Source organism: Poecilia reticulata, chromosome 5 (genome assembly GCF_904066995.2).
Source record: "Poecilia reticulata chromosome 5, P_reticulata-male-v2, whole genome shotgun sequence".
Classification (NCBI taxonomy): Eukaryota; Metazoa; Chordata; class Actinopteri; order Cyprinodontiformes; family Poeciliidae; genus Poecilia; species Poecilia reticulata.
The window spans coordinates 11,527,832-11,542,910 of NC_088834.1; the positions used below are offsets into that span (position 1 = coordinate 11,527,832).

A 15,079-nucleotide genomic window follows, 5' to 3' on the forward strand; every position below is an offset into this window, starting at 1 on the left:
AAGCCAGGCAAAGTGGGCGTCTGAAGTTCTTGCTTTGCTTTGTCAGATTCTGTTCTTGTACAAAGTAGGCTGCTTTATTAAACTGCACATGTTGCCAACACTTTTAATATTCAGCATAGTAAAATGATCCCCCTCAGCTCCGTTGGTGTGTGGCCGGCTGTCCTGCTAATAAGACTCGCTCACTACTGGGTGGCCTGGTTGGTCACCGCTCAACACTCTTCTGTTGCCAAGCAAAGACTCTCACAGGGAGGGTCTGCTGATATGTTTATAACTTTTGCTAAATTACGGTTATTGCTTTAAACTCTTCCTGTTGTCCCCCTAATGCTTCTGTGGGACTCATAAGTTTTGCTGCACACCGTCACGTGCAGATGAAAGGGACGGGGAGGTGAATGGTTGCAGTGGATTGGCTGCAGGCAGTTTGTTGAACCTGAGTTTGGGATCTTTTGCAGTGAGCTCTTTGTCTGGTATTTCCCCTCGTTCCTTTTCTCCTCACTTTCCCTCACTGAATCTTTTTGTTCGCTAAAACTCTGCACGAATGCAGTCCAAAGCCTTCTCAGTGAAGTGACCCATGTTGAAATGTTCTGGGGGCGTCCAGTTGAATTGCTCAAACAAATTGCTGTTGATATGAAGATGTGGGGGTGTCTCTGTTGAGACTGAAGTTCATACACTTGGCAGCAGAAGGTTGGCGTCACAGCATGTTAAACGGCTGCGTTTTTGACTTTGTCTTTTATCAGTCAGTTTGTGTTTTTCTGTAGAAGTGACTTCACTTTTAAACAAATACACCAAATGGAAATTTACCAAGCTATTCGGTTCATTGTTGTCCAATAGAATGATGTTCAATGAAAAGAGCATCTGCATGTTGAATCAGACCCTTTTTCTACATTGCTCCAATGTACAGAGCTGACCAGGTCCCGTCAATCTGCTTGTTCTTGCTGTTGTTTCTGTGGTTTTCACCCCAGTGGAATCCATGATCTCAGAGCCATCACTGACCAAGTGTTGGAAGGAAACATAGTGGAGCGCACTGAAGTTATTGTGCACTCCATTGACTGGTGTAAAATGCTATGTACTGATACCAAGATGCTGTCATGCATCACCAAGGGAACAAGGCATTGTTTTTACAACTGGCAGCAGCTGATTTGCACCTCAAAAGCTCAAATACCTGAACCATGTCCCAAAATCCCAGAGGTGTTGAAATGGAGGCTTCATGGATGCAGAGCAGGACGTATCAGGAAGTTCAAACCATCTCTCTGCTCTGCATTCTAACCATACGACTACACAGGGATTTAAAGAGGAGCGGCTAAAGCAAATGAGGAGGACTAGCAGAGCTTTTCAGTAACTGATGGTGTCAACGAGTTGAGCTGTTGGCATGTCATGACAGTCGTAAAGCTATCATACAGCAGCAGCCTTCAGTCAGAGGGCTCCTCAAATTTAAAAGACTGACTGCTATAAGAGATCCATACTACACAACATCACCATTCACAAGGGATCTTCGAAGACATTACAATGATATGGACCCACGCCCCCATCTCCCTGCCTGGAGGCAAAAAGCTGCTCCCCGACATTGGTTTTATCTGTTAAGTTGTCAATAAAACATCTAAATCTTAAATGCACGCAGTACTTTGATACACTGTGACAACTAAATAACAAGGTCAGTAAAAAGTTTTAATTAAGAAATAAAATAGCGTGGGAGAGGGAATGGGAGAGGGAAATAGTTCAGTTATTCTTGCTCGACTTTGGCAACCGTAACATGTAGATGCGATGTAGAATTCGGTTCAGTTACAAAATAAAAAAAAAGGCGACCTACACACCAACTCTGACAGATCATAGAAGTGTTTACACTAATCAACGACAGCTGTGTTAGATTAGCTAGTAGTGGCAGCAGTAGCTAATCTACCGCAACGGCCACTTATTGATAACATCAAAATAAACATCAAGCCTAAAAACTTATCAGACTGAATGTTTTGTTCTTTGTGTGGGAAATGCTTGAGTGTTGATATTGAAATCTGAAACATACAACATGTGAGGTTTTGCCAGTTGCTATGGCGACGAGTCCACGGGGTAGCCCACACAGAGAGCGAGAAAAAATGGTTTTGAGTTGGTCTTTAATGATTTTCTGCGTTACTTTTTTTTGCCTTTGAAGTGGCTACATCCATCTCCAGGTTCCATTTAGTGGCTATGGATGGCATGTAAAAAAATAATAGCCTTTTTGCCCTTGTGGGTTCTGCGCATGCGTGAAATTACCGGATATTGACCTTTTGCTTCATTCGAGACGCTGTAACAGACTTCGGAAGTGAAGGACGGGAGATTTGAACAGAGCAACTGAAATAGTTTTCCAGTTTATTCATGGCTTCTACTTGTTCGAGTGAAGCTAATTTGTCTGTGAGTCTAACACACCTATTTGGGGCTCACAGACGGCGGTAATTACAATAGCTGGAAATAGCTATCTTAGAAACCGACCCACACCTCCTCCCTCCTGATGTGTTAAGTCGCCGACATCGCCTAAAATCATGCCGCATGATGTATGTCACTGTCATAAACGGCGTTTTCTCTTACAAGGCAAGATTTTATTTTGAGGTATCAGAGTAGATACGCACCCCATGTTAGATCGTTCTATCATTGTTCTTCTACTTTTTGTTTATCAGATGAATTCTAATAAAATAAATGTTGTGTTTTGTGGTTGTAGTTCAGTTTTGCTTAGGACTTGCAAGATACAATTATGTTCGCAATCACGTTTTTCACCAAGCAAGTGATTTAATAAACTTTATAACTAGAGAACAGCTTCTTGATTGTGCTTCGTCTCTGGTTTCAGAATGGCATCGGAGGCCGAGAAGAAACTGGATTAAGATCAAGGATTTGAGAGGTTTCAGATGTACCACGGGGGAGCAAAGGTGGGCGTACAGGCAGGTGCAAAGGATTTTGTCCAGAAAGAAGGAACTGCCAAACAATGGGTAAGGTTCCAGGTAACTAACCTCTGTGCCAAGCATGTAGTTGACTTGGCACAGAGGATTTTTCTTTCTGCAGGAGTTCAAGGAGGGACTTGAAGCAGTTTACCTGGGAAAAACAAAGTAGAACATGATGAAATGCAGCACACAAGGGAAACTGGCTTGGAACTGTTACTGCAGGGGAAGGGAGACTGTCTGGTAGACAACGTGATGAGCTCAGGTTCTGCCAGTTGCTGCCTGTTGGAGGTACCTCACTAGATTTTAGTATTTACATACTCTACATGTAAAGTTACAAAGCTTTTTTTTACTCACTGACAAACATTAAATCAGAGTAAACACTTCCTGTTAGAGGTCAGTTAGGATTAATGCAGGTATTCTTGTTATCCAGTTGTCCAATTAGCTTTCCTCAATTTTCTCATGATGGTTTGCTTGGAAATTAATTTATTCCACCTGGCTGAACTAGTTCAGTTGAGTTTGCAGACTGCCTTTTTTCAGTTCTAGGTTTTCTGCGGCACAAAGACCATGCTTTTTGATGACTATTAAACACTGCGTTTATTCTTCTTAAGGCACTTTTTAACTAATTTGGCTGCAAGCTTGGAGTTGTCCATTTAGAAGACCCATTTGTGCCCAGTTTTTAACTTCCTGGCCAAAGACTTAAAGTGTTGCAATATTCCCATATGCTGTTCTTTCATTTTGATGCCATATATTTTGTGAAGTGCACCAGTCCCTCCTGCTGCAAAGCACCGACACAGCATGATGTTGGAATGATGTTCTCAGCTGTGCAAGTTTAATCTGTTTTTCCTCCAGATGTAACGAGAGTCATTTCCACAAAATACTTGAATTTTAGTTTCAGCAGACAACAAGACATCTCTTCAAAAATTTTGAATTTTGTCTCTGAGTGCATTTCCAAACGGCAATGTGTTTTTTAATGTGATTTGCAGATATGAATTCTTTGCTGAGTGGCCTTTCAACCCATTCATGTACAGGATTCTTACCATCTTCAGCCCCAATCTACAACATTTCCTTTTATTCAGGGCTAAAAATGCAGATTTCATTTTAATCTGCATTAAAATGAAATAATGGGACAGATTAATATATTAATCTGTATTTAATTAATACATTAATCTGCACAGATTAATGTATTAATTAAATACAGATTAATGTATTAATTAAATACAGATTAATGTATTAATTAAATACATTAATCTGGGACACAACACTAAACAGTATGGTGACTGGACATTTCCATAATGCTTATTATTGCACATAATTATTTGAACAGATGACATTGAACCTCTGCTTATCTTGAAATTGTACCCAAGGATGAACCAGACATCTGAAGATTCACAGTTTTCTTTTGATTATCCCATTAAATTATTATTATTATTTCAGGAAAATACGGAAGTTATTTTCTGGATTACAGTGTCACAGTTTGCTGTTCAGTGTTGATTTTATTTGAATAATTTCACAAATCAGAACACTACTTCTTGTAGCAGCGTACCTGCACATAGTTAGCTGTCATTCTTAAGAACTCGCCTTCTGATCATGTTGTGAGCTTTGACATTGGTCTGGTTGTTGAAAAGCACAGTGAGTACTTGCCAGCCACTTTGGGTGGCCATACTTTTTATGCAGGGCACTTCCTTAAAGCTTCTAATGACGAGTGACCCTTACGTGAACAAATTCTTAGAGACTAGGTCAGGCTTTTAGATTCAGGGGAGTTCCTACTGCATCCGTCTATCACGCCTGGAAACCGAGCAGTCAACTTGTGTATGAACAAACTCTGTAGCCTTCCATTTTAAGCCCAAAGGGAAGTTATTATTTCCCAACAGCATGGGTTTTTAGGACTTTATGACGGGTGAATCATTCATCACTACCGACTGACGAGAATGTTTTTGCAGAACTCTGTTTAAATTGAGCGTTTGTGTGCAGAGTGACTTCAGGAGAAGACAAAGAGTCCTGAGTTTGTATGCTGGGAGCAAAACCTGAGGAGCAACCAGTCTGACAAAGAAAACCAGACTGTTGACAACAATCCATAAATCAAACAAAGTCAGTGCTTCTTTGAAGATTAGGGGTGACTTTCCACCAGACTTACACCAACAATCACCTCAAATTAAAAAAAGAAAGCTATATATGGGCATACTTTCAGTATTATTTATTGTTTCTGCAATTTCATGTTTTATAAAAACCTGCCGTGTGTTGCCAAAGTGGTCTAGAAAAGTAAAAAAATATATATATATTCTAATTGCATTTATTAGATGAAATGTGTCGATTTCAGGTGTTTAGTAAGCATTAATTAATTTTGTTGGCAGTGAGCTTATAGCAAGAGAGCAACATGCAAATCCGAATTTAACCCAAACATATTCATGATGCAGGCTTGGTATTGGTTTGATTACAGTATAGTTCCTTGTCATACTGTAATATAAAATAAATGGAGCTAATAATGCAAAACAATGTTAACAGGTCATGTGATCAGTCGGAAGAAGATGTAAAAAAAATTCAGATTCATCTAAAATTGAATGTCTACCAACAGTTTTTATCATCCAAGAGAAAAGTGGCATTCATCCATTTTTTATACCTGCGAACTGGTATCTATGGAGCTCAGTGAGTGAGTGATTTTGGGGGGTGCAGGTTGCAACACAGGACCAACACACACAGTAACTCCTAATGGATAACATGCACGTGGTATGCAGAAAGGCTCAGATTCAAACCTAGGATCTTTTTGTTGCAAGGAAACAACAGTGCTATAAACTGTCCAGTCAGTTTAATTCAGTTCAGACTTTACTGAAGATTTCCAGCATTGAAAAAGATAAAAATCAAGCAGTAGGAATTATTTAAATGTCTTATTTTTATTGCTATGAGAAAATAACAGAAACAGACACAGAAAGTGCAGAATTTTCAAACTACATACAGTCCAACATGATCCTAATATTAAAACAATATAGTCAAAATTACTGGATCATTAAATATCAGTTGGTAAAGGGCTAAAATAGCCTGTTTCATTGCATTAAGTGTTTGGCTTTGCAGCAGTCCCTTCTACTGAGGAAGCCTGTGGAGACAGTAAAGAGGAACAACTCCCTCCTAACAGTAGGAAACTTCCAGGAGAAACAGGCTCAGTAAGGATAGCCACCTGCTGCTACCAGCTGGGCCCAGGAGGGAGGAGCAGACACATAAAACACTGAAGGACTGATCAAACAGAGCAGATTCATTCATTTCCATGGTTGTATTTTGTAAGCAGAGAAGGACAGAACACCTCCCGCTGATAAAATAGGACTTATCCTATATATCTAAATTAAGAAACTGAGGAAAACACTTCTCTAAGTATGAAACTTTGCAGACAAAAGGTGCATTTATTTTTTTTAAATGATTGATACTAAAGGCAAGAAGGGCAAAGAGGGTTTCTCACTTAAACCAAAAAAGCCACATTGTGGCCACTGTGTGCCAAATTTTTTTTAACAGATTTTAAAAGACCCAGTTACTAGAACTCAAATTCCCTTCCCTTAAGGGTTGAATGCATTTTAAACAATTGTAACATGCTTATTGGACAACAGACGACACACTCAGACAAAAAAAAAGCAGTTTTTATTAAGTGAGATCCTTATTTTACACAATACTTGTGAAGTTTGGTTATATTTCAGCATTTGTAACAAGTCCCAGATTGTTCCGCACACTCTGTTCCACATTGGATTGGCTGAGAGCTGGTCTGCCTCTCCCAACCTGAGCCCCCTTCATCTTATGCTTTTTATTTTGTAAAATACATGTTGGCATTAATTATTTAATGGCCCTTTCTGTGTTGTAGCCGTCATAAAGAAGATGCCTCTAAACTTTTGTCTCCACGTTCTGTCTGCCTCCTTGCGTCCTGCTCTCCCTGCGCTGTGAGAGCTGGACTCGTTACCAAATGGCTTTTATCCAAGTAGAGGCGCCTGAGAGCGCACAGCCCGCTGAGTGGGAGCGCAGTCGCAGGTTATCCATCGCCTTGTGCAAGTTGTGTACCGTCACTCCGCTGCCTCTGGGATCTTCCTTTATATAGACTTGAGACTTAACAAACCCATCTCATTCAGCTGCGGGTGCAGATTGTTTTCCTTTTTATTCTTTTGTGCCCTCTCTCCACTCTGCACCCCCCTGATTGGGCTTTATTCATCCTGCGTGTTTGTAAAGGCGATTGTTAGTGCGCATCATCGCGGGAGCCAAAAGGTTTGCCACTGTTCCATAAGAGATTGGTGAGTATTTCTTCTCTCGCTGCATGTTTTAATATTTTAACACCTCCAGGCTGCAAAGAATGGAGATACTGAAATGTTTTTAGCTGATTTCTCCAAACCTATAGCTGGTTTTACACACTTTATTCCGTTTTTTTGTGACTAAAAAAGTGCCATAAAAGCAAGAGGGTTAGTACATGGTTGTTTCCTGTTATTTTTCTTTGAAATATGTAAGATTTTAACATTTCTATTATGTGTGATTCTGCAGTGTTTTATATACTCTTAAATTTGTACATTCTGATAAATAGACTGCTATGACTTTGTTCAGACTTTCACCAGAATGTCTCTGCATCATATTTGCAGTTTTGCTCCATACAGACTTTCGAGGAATTTCCCATGTTCTCATTCAAAATCCTGTTAACCGTCTTGCATCATCTTTATTCAGTCCTTGTTGGTTTTACTTCTCAGCGGGCTGCCCGAGCGTCATGACAGCTGAGAAGAGCGGGCCTGTTATAAACGGTAAACCAGAGGATGGCAGAGACCCGGACGGGTCGAGCTCCAGCCTCGACAATGACGAGTACAACGAGAGGGGCATGTGGAACAACAAGATCGAGTTCATCCTGTCTGTGGCTGGAGAGATCATTGGGTTGGGCAACGTTTGGAGGTTCCCTTACCTCTGCTACAAGAACGGAGGAGGCAAGCGATAAAAGCTTAGCTTTATCTCTGTAGCTGTAGGATGAACATGGCTTTTGATTCTCCAAAGTGGTGAAACTGTGAGATACAGTGAGATGCCTTACAAAAGTATTCACGCCTCTTCCAACCTTAAACTTTAATGTGTTTTATCTGGACTTTAAATGACAGACCAACAGAAAGTTGAGCACAAAAAGTGGTTCGCAAAAAGGACAAAAAGTTTTTCAAATATTTTAAAATTCAAAAAGTGTGTGTGCATGTCCTTATATTTAGCTCGCCTGAGTTGATTTAGAACTCTGTTTTTTGCTGCAGTTACATTAAGTCTGCAGAGTATGTCTCTCACAACTCATATAAAGAGTGGGATTTTACCCCCACAGTATGATGCTGTCACCAGGACGATAGTTGGCTGTCTGAAAAAAGCATTTTCTTCTATATGTTTACCGAGTATCATGTTGCAAATGCCAATCCGGACATTTAATGGATTGTCCCTTTTGTAAACGGTAGATTGATGAAGAGTACTACTAATATCTAGCCCGGTTATAGCCTTTCTGTGTAACTCGGCTCGATTGTCATCTCCCCTCATCTCAGTCAGAATTTTCTCCCTTTGAACTTTGTCTCTGGTATATTTTCTACCAGGCCGATCAGCGAACAGAATGAGAAGTTGTGGGAACAATGCTATCGATTTTCTGCGCAGTTTTAGAATTATAGTCTGCCTGTAGTTTTAGGAATAACACAAGAGGAAGTGAACAAAGCTGTTCAGTTCGTGTTGGTCACGCTTACAAATATTGAATTAACATTAACAGCCGCCGTGTTCAGAGCAACTCTTCTCTCTTCGCATTGGGGGATTGTTGTTTACAGCACAGGCAATTTCCAGCAGACTTCTTGGCTTTGAATTGGTTCATTACATACATCACTGGCAAAAGGTAAAATTGAAACTTAGTGCATGCCTTCAGCAAACAGTCGTTTGTCCATAGCTGAGGGTCCAGATCCTTTGTATGAAGCAAAACGTAGAACAAAAGCCATGAAAAGCCACGTCTTGTATTTCCTTCACTTCACAGTTATGTCACATGTTGCTCTTCATAAAGTCTTAATAAAACACATTCAAGTTTTTGGTTGATACTTTGTACGTTAAGTGTCATATTGCTTGAAAAAGATGTCTGACTACTTTTGTAAGGCACTGCAGTTATTTTGCACACATATATCAATAAAAGAGGCAGGTTGCCTCATTAGACTGAACAGCAGGGTGCAACTTCATGTCTGAAAAGGTCACCATGCATTCCAAGCTTGGCATCGTAATGAGTACTTTCATCTCTTTTTATTTGAATAGGAATAGATCTCTGCATTAAACCCTTCACATAATTCAGTACAGGATTTGAGAATTAACCTTTAGACTTATGTTGTATAATACTTTTGCATCTCCTGAAATCGTAAGGTACATTTATTTGTGTGCGTGAAGGTGCCTTCTTTGTGCCATACGTCATCTTCTTCGTGTGCTGCGGTATTCCTGTATTTTTCCTGGAGACGGCCTTGGGTCAGTTCACAAGCGAAGGTGGCATCACATGCTGGAGGAAAGTTTGCCCGTTGTTTGAGGGTAAGAAAATCCTAGATTTATCTGTTTACACTGAGATTTAATTAGCAAAGATAAAGTAGGAGAGAGAGAAAGTGGTTCACCAAGCTTCTTGATTTACTTTTGCTTTTCCAGGTATCGGCTATGCAACACAGGTGATTGAAGCCCATCTCAACGTGTACTACATAGTAATCCTAGCCTGGGCCATTTTCTACCTCTTTAACTGTTTCACGACTGAGCTGCCGTGGGCTGGCTGTGGCCATTACTGGAACACAGGTAGGTGGTTAGGGGAAAACATTTTCTTACAGCAACAAATACATCTCTTCTAAAAGACCTTTGTGTTAAATTCTGCTGTGCATGTACACTTGATGCCATTGAAATGAAAACATGTCACTGTGTTTGCAGAAAACTGTGTTGATTATTATGGGGAAAACGCCACCAACATCACCAACCCCAATGCAACGTCTCCAGTCATTGAGTTTTGGGAGTGAGTAGACTTTATTTTTCATTTTCCTCCCGCATATATGTACAGAACTACAACACAGCATGGATTATGCACAGAGATTTTCACCATTTGTTGAACCAAATGCATCTATCTGGATGAGAAATTCTCACTAGGTCATGTTTTTCTCTGATCTGCTGAGATTCTGACAGCTCCAAGCTGTGTCATTGACCCCCTCCCTTCCTAACCTCACCCCCAATAATTAGTCAGCCTTTTTCATATTTCTGTGCCAGCAGGCTATGGTGGGCCAGCTGTCTCCCTGTTAGAGCCATGTGTGTGGCAGCGGATCAGGGTTTGTTAGTGCATAGATTTGACCACACTTCCTGTACCACTGCTAGTAGCTTTGTACACATGACTAGGTTAATTTGACGCCAAGGCACAAAACCCTTTAAAAATCAATATGTAAAAAAAATATTTGGATGATTGTCACTCAAACAAAAGAAAACTGAGTCTCATAACAATTTTGAAAACATCTAGTAGCTTTAAGTGAATCCTAGAAAAAAGAGGCCACAGAGTAAACCGTCATGTTGGTTTTCTTTCTATCTTGTTGAACTTCTACAACAACCAGCTATCATCATTGAGATAAATAACCATAAAGTCATTAATATACATCCAAGCACCAGCTTTAGCAAATTTACACAAAACTTATCCTGTTGGTTGACCAGAACAGAGGGTGGGGGCTGAGGGTGTTGGATCAGTTTTATGGGTTTCCACCAAGAACATGTCAGGATGATCAATGGCTGGTCAGAAGCCCTGAGGGTGAACTTGGTGGCACAGATTTTGGCAGGGACGTGTGGCTTTGTGGCACAGACTCCTGCTTCTCATCCTCCGTCAGTGCGGTTGCCGGGTTGAGCTTCAGCAAACAGGAAACACACTCTTGACTCACCACTGCAAACAACATGTCGTTGGAGATGGCATGCTCATTTTTTGCACCCACATCATTTGGCATATTTCGACACAAATTTAGTTTTTTTCTCTGTAGTTTATGAAGTTTGGTTCATATTTGTCAGTGACGCCCAGCAGGCCGGATGTTGATAGGAAAAGCATAAAGTGTCAGCCCATGACTGATGCCATGAAGAAGTATCAGTAAAATACTCATGGACTCATAGCCTTGTCCATAGCAGCTATCTGGCTAGTGAGGTGCTGTAAACAGTTATTATGTTTTCTCTTTTTTAATTATTTTTCCCCATTCTCTACTGAAGGCGTGGAAGGTGCTGGCTTCTTGATATACGACATTACGCTTAGTACATGCCCTGCATCAACAAAGATTTGTGCTGCCCTTTAGTCATTTAATTTAGCTGATGTTTACCTGAGACCACTGTCTGGAAACTGATGGTATTTTTGGATGTTGATTGTGGAAAATTGCAAGCTTAATGAGACTGCAAAGACACATTGAATCTGCTGTAGTTGTCATTCCAGGCCACTATTTGGCGCTGTGACCTTAGCATGATGTCAAACATGCATGCGCTTTAGACCTTTAGCTTCCATCTCATAGGAGTAACCCATCTCAGATGAACCAAGTGCTTATGTAACATATTTTTTATCAATAGTTGTGTTAAACTGAACAGGTTAAGCAGCACAATGCACTACATTTACAAGCATCAGAGTGCTTGTTAATAAAAAGCAATCTAAATGGATGTTATTTATTGATTTTTATATCAATATCTGTTGTCAATCTGTTTCACAGAGAAAAGCTACTGATGGTGCAGCCCTTTTACTTCCTTTTCCATGTAAATAGTTGTCTTCTGTTTTGAAAAAAGGCCAATTTAGATGTGACAATGGTTTAAAGGTTCATAAAGGACTATTCGGATGAGCTGCTGTGAGTTTTTTTTAGGATTAAAGTTGTTTACATGGTGAAGTCCATTTTGGTCTTGGCTGCTCTCTGATTATATATTAGCTTCAGTTTTAGGGGTCAAAATAATCTGAATTTGTAATAAATGAAGACATAATAATTAAATACTGCTCAAATGACATTAAAAATCCTGAACTAAATTGATTTTGATTTTGTTTTTCCCTTTGTCTTGTCCCATTCATGTGTTCTTAATCTTCTGCTAAGTGCTAAAGGATGCTGAGCTCAGCATCATCTCCACATTGGAGCTTTTATCAAGAAATATAGGTTTCATAAACTCTGGCAAATATTGTGTTTGTATGTTTATCGACAGATTTTAGTGGTTCTCCTGCATCACAGCCAGGGTGTTTTTTTTTTTTTTTTCTACCAACAGAACCCCCCCTAAAAAAATGTTTGTAGAAACACTCTTTGGGGTGCAGAGGAGCCACAGATAGATTAAGGTGTTTTTTGTTGGAAGAATAGACACTTGTCACCTCTTGATCCTTATCATCAAGTGAAATAGGATACCAATGATGAGGAAAATAGTTCCTGGATTGTCCTGAAATTGCCAAGATTGCAGTGGTAGTAGTACAATTGCAGTCCACTGATGTTTTTACTGGTGTTTCTGTCCTCAGTCTCAGAGCAAAGATAGGGTTTATTTACTGCAGGTAAATCCCTTCAGAGTTGGTCTCTGAATTCTTAACAAGCTTATTCAAGAAATGTTTATTTCATGCACTGTCTCTTAGCGACAGACAGAGATGAGATGTGTTTAGAAGGAGCTGGCAGTGGAAGAACTGTAAAAACCTTTTCAACAATCACACATTTTTTAATTTTGTGTTCAAGATTTGTTTTTTTCTGAGGATAAACAAGTCAGTCCTTCTGGATTTCTCTTCACATTTTCAAACATGAGCCTTGGTGTTGTCGACCTTAGAGCAAAAGTGGTTATAGTTGTTGTTATTATAGATTCACACACTTATGTGCCCAGGGAATGTGGCTGGCCAGCAGAAGAAATGGTTTTGCTATTTTTACTCTGCTGCTGCACGCATTTATTTATTTTTCATCATCTTTCTTCGGAGTTCTTACTTATTTAGCACAGCTAAATGCTTCAAGGCTAATCTCTCTGAAATGTTGTTGGTGACTTTTCTTTCTGGGTTCAGTTCTCACACTGAACCCAGTTCTCACACTTTTTTTGCATAATACAAACAAAATGTCAGAATTTGCATTGCTGTGTGCAAATAATCCAATGTGTGTGTAAAGTGATCATTCTCTAATTCCAATAAATTCAGTGGGCTTCTAAACTGAATGTGTCTTACTAATTTTCATTCCTTACAAATGATAACAAATATTTGTTATAGACTAATAATTTTCTGTGTGTTTTTGGGCCAAATCAGACGGAGAGTCCTGAAGATATCAGATGGTATTGAGCACATGGGAGGGATGCGCTGGGAGCTGGCCATGTGTCTGGCTCTGGCCTGGTTCATCTGCTACTTCTGCATCTGGAAGGGACCCAAGTCAACTGGCAAGGTAGGATTGAGCATTGTATGTTTACTGCTGTGCCTTATTGTGAGAATTGGGAAGCTGGTTGGAAAGGACGTTCCTTCAGTGCATTGCAAACGCATTCATAGCACATGAATTTTGTAACGTTAAGACAAGATGAGATGTAATTTATTGATCACAACATTAGGCAATTTTTGAGCAGTAGCATGACATGCAGAAAACAGTCAATTTACTCAACATAGGAAAGGCGGAAATACATAATAAAGTATAATTTTCCATATGGTAAAATAATGTTATCCAAAAGATCTATATTTTTAATACACACATTTGTGCAGATGAAGCAATGATGAAGCCACCATTAGAACATGTGCAGAAAATATGTCCTGTATTTGTCTGTTTGACAGCAGAACTGTAAAAGTATTTTGGAGAAGGTTGCTCCGCTGTCTGTCCAGTGTGGTGGAGGGGCAGGTCCACCCTGACTGATGTTTCTTCAGTCCTTCCCTTTACCACATTCTCACTCATCTCCAGTCTGAGACCAATTGCAGATCACAGAGCATTATTTATTCTTCTTTGTTCCCCCAGGGAGGATGAAGAGCATTTTCGAATATTATAACAACATATTCTGAGTGGGATTTTTGGTCCAGACTTTGACTAGGTCATTCTACAGAAGGCATACTCATGTTTTAGCTGCGGCTGTAGGCTTGGATAATTGTCCTTCTGAAAAGTCACATGGCTTGTGACAATCTGCTAATGGGACTTCTAGTGGCTCTCTTCTTCCCACTCTTCCATTGAGGCCAGATGTGCAACATGCTGAACTAATAGTTACCGTGGTGACAGATTTCCCCACCTTGAATTGTGAGTCCATGGTAACTCTCCTTCTCAGAGTTACCATGGACCTCTTTACTGCTTCTATGATTGTTTGCATTGAACAAAGTTCTGTTATCCACCCATCCATCCATCCATCCATCCATCCATCCATCCATCCATCCATCCATCCATCCATCCATCCGTCCGTCCGTCCGTCCATCCATTTGTTCATTCATCCATCCATCCATCCATGATGCCTATTTCTAGCAGCCATTGGGGGAGAGACCGGGTACATAGTTGGACTATATTTACTACTTAAGTGACTTCTGAATGGAGTTGTGGTAATTCATTTTATTTGGAGTATCAAAGTAAAGGGGGTTGAAACTATACTTTTGAATTAAAGTAAGTAGCTTTAATCATTTCCATTTCAGTTCGTTTGTTACATGAAATGTTAAAAAAGACAGTTAATATTGTAACTTCTAAAAATAAATTCATCATTCTTATTCTGACGGTGTTGGGAAGATGCAGAGAAAGGTTTTTCTATTTTGTTCTTAAAAACAAGTCTCCGACAGGAGGCCAGATGAGTTTTCTTCTGCAAACGCGAAACAAAAAGGTGTGTGCTAGAGCTACTTCTTTTCCTCCTGTAGCAATTTCTATTTAAATTTCCTTGAGTCTCTTCTGGCAGCCTCGTTGAGGGACAGTAAGGACTCTACACCCTCCTATGAGAGCTTAGCGGCCCTTAATACATCTTCACAGATTCAATGAGCCAGAATGAGGACGAAGATTGAGCCAGACGAAAAGAGGAGAGGTGTGTACAGAAAAATTAATGGGTTCACATGATACATGATAGGGGGTGAAAAAAGACAACTAAGTGGTGACGCCTATAACTCTATAAAGTGTCTTTTGTTGGCTGTGAAGTAAGAGGGGTGAATGCTTCTTCATGGCCGGGCTTTAGCAGCCCGTCCAAGATTGATTCCTGTATTTACTAGAGGAGAAGGGATGTTCATGAGGAGCATGCAGAGTACATCCTCAGCCTCTCTCTATCTCCCTCTC

At 40.0% G+C, this 15,079-nt stretch overlaps 1 protein-coding gene across 1 annotated transcript in view; it reads left to right on the top strand.

Annotated features, from left to right (window-relative positions):
* The first annotated feature begins 2,816 nt into the window (after positions 1–2,816).
* Positions 2,817–15,079, top strand: part of slc6a11b (solute carrier family 6 member 11b) — a 32,017-nt gene continuing 19,754 nt past the window's right edge. The window contains exons 1-6 of the mRNA XM_081607018.1: positions 2,817–2,948; positions 7,604–7,831; positions 9,282–9,416; positions 9,528–9,668; positions 9,798–9,879; positions 13,114–13,246. Of these exons, the coding sequence (XP_081463144.1) occupies positions 2,945–2,948; positions 7,604–7,831; positions 9,282–9,416; positions 9,528–9,668; positions 9,798–9,879; positions 13,114–13,246 (723 nt within the window). The 5' untranslated portion in view covers positions 2,817–2,944. The remainder of the gene's footprint in view (positions 2,949–7,603; positions 7,832–9,281; positions 9,417–9,527; positions 9,669–9,797; positions 9,880–13,113; positions 13,247–15,079) is intronic.